The 6414-nt window shown below is 40.7% G+C and overlaps 1 protein-coding gene across 1 annotated transcript; it reads right to left on the reverse strand.

The window, feature by feature from the left end:
* Window positions 1-865: 865 nt before the first annotated feature.
* myl1 (myosin, light chain 1, alkali; skeletal, fast) lies at window positions 866-5877 on the reverse strand. The gene is made up of 6 exons (XM_022193446.2): window positions 5641-5877; window positions 4662-4689; window positions 2661-2804; window positions 1761-1934; window positions 1586-1663; window positions 866-1410 (listed from the first exon to the last, which is right to left on the reverse strand). Exons 1-6 carry the CDS (start codon window positions 5767-5769, stop codon window positions 1382-1384), a joined length of 582 nt encoding a protein of 193 aa, XP_022049138.1. The 5' UTR covers window positions 5770-5877; the 3' UTR covers window positions 866-1381.
* Window positions 5878-6414: the final 537 nt, after the last annotated feature.

Consider the following 6414-nt stretch of genomic DNA (forward strand, 5'->3'; position numbering starts at 1 on the left):
CTGGAGTGCTGTTTTCATTTGATGGCCAGATGGATACACATATTTGCTGTCTTGAGATTTATACCACTTTCAGATCATTATTGTAAACTAGATCCAATACCTTGTTAGCTTAACCCTCGTGTTGTCCTGTGGGTCAAAATTGACCCGGTTTAAAGTTTGAAAATGTGGAAACGAAAATATATTTTCACAGTGAAACTTCTGGTGTTCACATTTTCAACATTTTTGGGAAATTTTTTAACATTCTTTGGTGGAAAAAAGAAATGTTAAAAATGTTTCTTAAGAACATTCACGAAAAAAATCAACCAAAATCCAACAAATTTTGCTGGATTTTGGTTGATTTTTTTTGTGAATGTTCTTAAAGAAAATATTAGAAGTTTCACTGATATATGTGTAATCATTTTAGATATTTTTAGGATTTTTTTGGAAGATTTTTACTCATTTCTTGAAGATATTTACAAGAATTTTTTGCCAAATTTGGGAAAAAAAATAAAACTTTCAAGGGAAACTTTTAAGGAATTATTGAAATTTTTTTCCTGAAGGTTTTTGCAAATTTTCAGAAATTTTGGGAATTTTTTTTGCTGAATTTTATTTTATTTTATTTCAGACAAGGAAACAATATTTTTTTGATGCCTGTAAATGAGGACAACAGGAGGGTTAAAGGAATCCAATTCGCTCCAAAGATAGCACTCTTCTTAGTAGCACCTTTGATGCTCACTAGCAAATGCTATCTCTTTTGTTTAGCCTGTATAAAAACTGTAAAAATGACAAGTGGTAACAGAAATGACAAACTGGTATTTTAACATACATCTGGCTAACTTAATTTCTTAAATATCAGTATCATGAAATAGAGTCAAAAACTGGGAAATAAAATGGGAGTGTGAAAAGTTTATTGTGAAAGAGCAGAGGAGACAATAAGTTAAGACTTAGGGATGGGTTGGGTGAGGAGTGGATTTGTTTTGATGGCCAGTCCTGGGCCAAACCAGTCATTTCACTGGCAGACAGAGAGCCAGCCAGACAGAAAGTGGGAGGGGATGGTCATCATTATTCCGCCTTCTCCTCCATCACTGTTCCTCTGTGACGACAAAAGACCCCAATGACACTGGGGGGGACTCGGATGAAGATGAGGAGAGAAACGCCTCGTGGGAAATTGGGACAGATTCCCAAATAGCAGGGGCGGGAGGAGGAGAGGAAAAAAAGCACCAGTTGGACAAAAGGAAAAAAAAAAAAGTGTAGAACAAAATAAAAGAAGGGTTCAGGAAATGACATCTCATAGTCCTTTGTTCCCCCTGCTTCCACAGATGGTGCAGGAAACAGCGAGTGGATGTCGCGACACCATGGGGTCTGCACATATACGATGTTCACCACCGCAGTGGCAGGGTCCTTACACAGACATGATGTGCTTGACAAAGGCTGCAGGAGGAGACGAGGGCAGCAGAGAGGAAGAAAAGAGGAGAGGAGAAGTGAGCGAGTGAGGAGCAGAGTAATTAAATCGCCAAATGATGTCAGTTTAACAGCTGAGATAGTCTCTATAACACAGTTAATGTTGCTTAATGGGCTAAAAATTATGTTGTAATTTGTGGCTTACCCTCATAGTTGACACAGCCGTTCTCATCCTCCTGTCCTGCCATGAGGGAATCAATCTCAGCCTCAGTCATCTTCTCTCCTGTAGGGGGAGGCAGCAGACATCCCATATTAACAACTCACAACGCGCCCCCCACACACACACAGATGCTTAGAAACAGCGGTCTGGCCTCGCTCACCCAGTGTTGACAGGACAATACGCAGCTCAGCACCCATCACTGTGCCGTTGCCCTCCTTGTCAAAGACACGCAGACCCTCAACGTAGTCCTCAAATCCTGCCTTGTTTGGGCTGTTGATGATGGTCTGGAGCATAGGCAGGAAGCCCTCGAACTCTACTCTCTTGTTGGCCATGTCTGCACCAAAGAAGACAGTCGGTTACATCCACACAGCAGACACCACACAGGTAACCTCCATGTGCATCAGTAAGGTATTTTTTAACTTTCTATTACTTTAAAACGAGTTCTGCAAAGTCATGATGGAGGACAAAGAGGTCATGTGACCACCACCTGCTGACACAGACCACACTAGAGACACTGAAAGCACAGGTGCTGCGTAATAGTAATTCAGTAGGAAAGTACAATTTCTGAGTTTAGAAAAAAGCAAACTAACAGACTAAAACTCCAGATTGGCTGCATAGGTACAAAAATTTCACCAAAAACAGTGATAACATCATGAAGATATTTAGTTATCACTAAAAAGAAAGCCATGATTTACTGTTTATTTACTCTTAACTAAAGATCACTTATAGTAAAATGTGTCTGAGTTATATTGATTATTATTAATGACTGCAGATTACACTGACATCTATACAAAAACAGCCTAAAAATAATTCATTTTATCGCTATCATTAACAGGAACAGAGGTAGTATCTTGTATTCTACATTCAACAGTCTACAGTGGTGTTCCAGTCCCCTTGTTAAACACTGGATCACTGCACTTTTTGGGGCGTTTTGCATGAAATGATCAAATTTATGAATAATATATTGCACCTCACAATCCTGAATATCTGAATTATGTAAAACCACAACATCACCTCATGAATTCGGTGACAGAACACCGACTGAATATGTGTCTCTTACCGTCAGCAGTGGGGTTCCCCAGGATCTTGTTCACCTCCTTGTTGGTGGGGTTCTGTCCCAGAGCGCGCATGATGTCAGCGATCTGGTTGTAGGCCACCTTGTTGTCACCAACTCTGTCGAACAGACCAAAGGCCTCCCTGTAGTCTGTTGAATGGAAGGAGAAAAGGATGATCAAATGCTTTCATTGTCATTTTGGGAGTCGTGTTTCTGTGTGTGCATATCAGAGCGGCTCAGGTTTGTAATGACTAAACTGAACTTCTAAAACCTCCATCTTATGCTGTATTTTTCTTTAGGCTACTCTAAGCTGTAAATATTACCTGGCCATTCCTTTACAAAGTTACATCTGCAGTTCCAAATATAACAATGAAAGACCAACAGCTGATGTACGTAGTGGTGAAATCTTTTACATTTACTTGCATACTTTTACATTAAATGACATAAACATAGCACTAACTTTATTTATTTTCAGTATTTTAGTTGCTGGGAAAAGTATTTCTTTTCATTTTTTTTGCTTTCCTTCTCAAATCTTTTAACCCTCCTGTTGTCCTCATTTACGGGCACCAAAAAGTATTGTTTTCTTGTCTGGAAAAAAAAATCCAAAAATTCAGCAAAAACCCTCCCCAAATTTCTGAAAATTTGCAAAACCTTCAGGAAGAAAATTCTAGTAAGTCCTTAAAAGTATTCCTTAAAAATTTTATTAAAAAAAAAAAATACCTCAAATTTGGCAAGAAAATTCTTGTAAATATTTTCAAAAAATAGTAACAACTACAGTCGGTGGCTACACGCCTGCCAGCAGGTGGAGGTAAGTATTCCACACACTGACAAGGGAAACCTATAACAGTACAAGACATCGCAAAAGGTTGTGGTATTATTGGCTAAATAGACTACCAAACTCCGTCAACCCCCCCCCCCCCCCCCCCCCCCCTCCATACTATTTCTAGCTCAGCTGTCTCCTCTCTCTCTCTCTCTCTCTCAGCAGGGCTATGGGCTCTTTAAAAGACCACCTTGGAATTGATAAACATAGCTGAGAATATGAACCCCTCCTTTAAAAGGCAAGGCCCTCTGTGGGTGAGCTGAGTAAAAGTAGGGAATGCTGACTGCAGTGTAACAAGCAGCCGCCCAGACTATAGGTCTGCTCTCAATCCAGCCCCACACAGGTGTTGTCAAACTCTGCACCGTCATTTCACTATTCCTCGCTCTTTAATCTCTGGATTGAGCTGCAGATTTTACTTTGGCTCTTAGCCTCTTGGCTCGCAGTTCGATATCACTGGTCCAGTGACACACAGTCTCAAGTCACCTGCAAACAGCTAGTAAACAAGCTGAAGATAAAATCAGGACAGAGGGAGTGGTTGGACTGCTTTGCGACACCTGAGCCTTTGGTCATTAAATGTAGCTGATTAATGCCATATGATCTGAATGTTTTTTAACCAGAGACCTGCTAGTTTACAGTGTTAGTTTTATCTGTTCTAATTAAACGTGAAAATGAAATTAATCAGCTGATTTCGAAATGAAAGTGTGCCTATTTTTAGTGCACAATATACTTTACATGCACTATTTGCAAAATGTTGCACTGACAACTGGAGTTTTTTCAACATTTTAACTATTTTCATACAACTTTCCGGGAATTTAGCCAAGAAACTATGATTTTGTATTGAAGACCACCATATTATTGATGCCTTTTCATGATGTAGGAGTGAAGTTTTTATAATCCTTCTGAAAACATACTTTTTTGTAACATCTTTTAAAAGTATAAATTGACTGCACATTTGAACGGTTTCTTAGCTCTATTTATCTACTATCAGATTTCACAGGACATTTGATATTTTCATGGAATGTCAAAACACAAAAGTGACTGAGGTGACCATCTGTCACACTTCACCTGTTGTCACGTCTATCGTAGGTTGAAAATAAGCTAATGTCAATGTTTGAGCACCTCACATTGTGTTTTATGGACTGCATTTAATGTCATGTAAGCGCAAAGGCAGGATGAGGTTTACCTACCTTCAATCTGGTCTGCGCTGAATTCCACCTACAAGCCGATACAAAGCAGCATTTTAAGTATCAAACAGCAGAAATCAAAAGTACTGATGTGCCATGTATTTAACAATGCAAACACTTTTATTCAGAAGACCAACAAAGCCAGGCATTTCCCATTTAATCTAGCCTAAACAATCACGTATAAACTGGCATTAAACTTGTCTCTTTGCCAAATTTAGGTGGCATCTGATCTGTGGAGGTCCATCTTTAGCTACATTAACATGTCCAGATTTGGTGCCACTGCATTACCATCACACATTAGTCACCACTCTGGCAGTCCAATCCAGAGGGCCTGGGGGCGTGGTCTAAATCATTCATGATTCAATATGCAATTTTCATTGTCATATGCACAGTGAAACATTTGGTTCAACATTCAGTTGCACTGTGCAAGAAAATTCTTTCTCTGCCTTCTTTCCATTTACCAGCAGAGCATTGCCCAAAATATTACAATTAGAAAAGTGAAAGAATAGTAAAAAGCTTGAGAAAAATATTAGGGACATTAGGTTATAATATGAAAAATTACAACATATTATGAGCCCAGGATGTTTTCTGTAAGCCACAGTTCCAGTCATTCTGCACAACTGTGAGTTAGGTCCTTCAGACCTGCAGCTGTTCTCACTAACTCACTATGAATTGTGCATCTGCTTAAAGATGTTCACATAAATATGTCAGGATCTGTCCTGAGCATAAACTGATTTATGCAGCCAAATGAGTCACAGCAGTCCTCTGTTTTTCCTCACATTGTCCTCCCTTACAAACTATGAAACGCAGATGAGGAAACTTGGCTTATTTGGCCCCCAGGAGTCTCTTTCAATTTAGGAACCTGCAACAATCTAGATCTGTCTGAGTGGAAAAGTCCAATCCCAGCTTCTCCTGAGCAGCCGGCATCCTACCTCCATCCCTCCCCACAGCAGCCCACATGAATCCTTCACATTCATCGTACCTTGACGGCGGACAGGTCGATAGCGGGAGCCGCAGGAGCAGGGGCTGGCTCGGGTGCAGGTGCCGGTGCCGGTGCCGGTGCTGGTTCGGCCTTCTTGGCGGGAGCCTTGGGGTCCTTCTTGGGTGCCATTTCAAGTGATAGTAGTACTGCTTTGGCCCTGAAGCACAGACAATTCCCAGTTCCGGTGACACTCAAGGAGTGTAGCAAAGAATGGAGGGGACTCGGAGCAAGAAATCACCGTTCGGGTGTATATATATGAGGCTATTTTTCCTCTTGACCCCCCGCCGACGCTTTCCCCGTGTAAGGATTGGATAGCGGGTGGGAGGGGGGTGTGCTTGTGCGTGCGTGTGGCAGGGTTCTCTCTAAACATGGAATATAGGGCTGCGGGCCAGAGAGTGTTTATTTACGCCATATAGCTATAATCAAAAACGAAAACATTGGAAACGGCGTGAAGGATTACGCGAGGCCATGCGTTTTCTTCGGGAACACGTCGGAGAAAGTTCCACTTTTACGCACGGCGATGCGCTTCATTACGCACGACCTGCATCCATCTGGGTGACATGCACGACTATCTGAAGATGATTTAACGCTTTAGTATTTGCATGCGATCAGATAATAAAGGTCACACTTTACTGTGTATAATCTCATAGATAAATAACACTGTAATCCGTGTCTACAGTCTTAAAGAATACCACGGTAAAAAAAAAAAAGAAAGAAAGAAAGAAAGAAAAAGAATATATCACATAACAAACTGAGAGCAATTTGTTATAAAGT

Source organism: Acanthochromis polyacanthus, chromosome 14, assembly GCF_021347895.1.
Source record: "Acanthochromis polyacanthus isolate Apoly-LR-REF ecotype Palm Island chromosome 14, KAUST_Apoly_ChrSc, whole genome shotgun sequence".
Classification (NCBI taxonomy): Eukaryota; Metazoa; Chordata; class Actinopteri; family Pomacentridae; genus Acanthochromis; species Acanthochromis polyacanthus.

What these genes read in the sequence shown, in the direction of transcription:
- myl1 (XM_022193446.2), bottom strand. Translation starts at nt 5,769, where the DNA reads ATGGCACCCAAGAAGGACCCCAAGGCTCCCGCCAAGAAGGCCGAACCA. An exon ending in GGGGAACCCCACTGCTGACG is followed by an intron (nt 1,935 to 2,660) that starts GTAAGAGACACA and finishes TCTTTGGTGCAG; the next exon opens with ACATGGCCAACAAGAGAGTA. An exon ending in TATTGTCCTGTCAACACTGG is followed by an intron (nt 1,664 to 1,760) that starts GTGAGCGAGGCC and finishes CTCCCCCTACAG; the next exon opens with GAGAGAAGATGACTGAGGCT.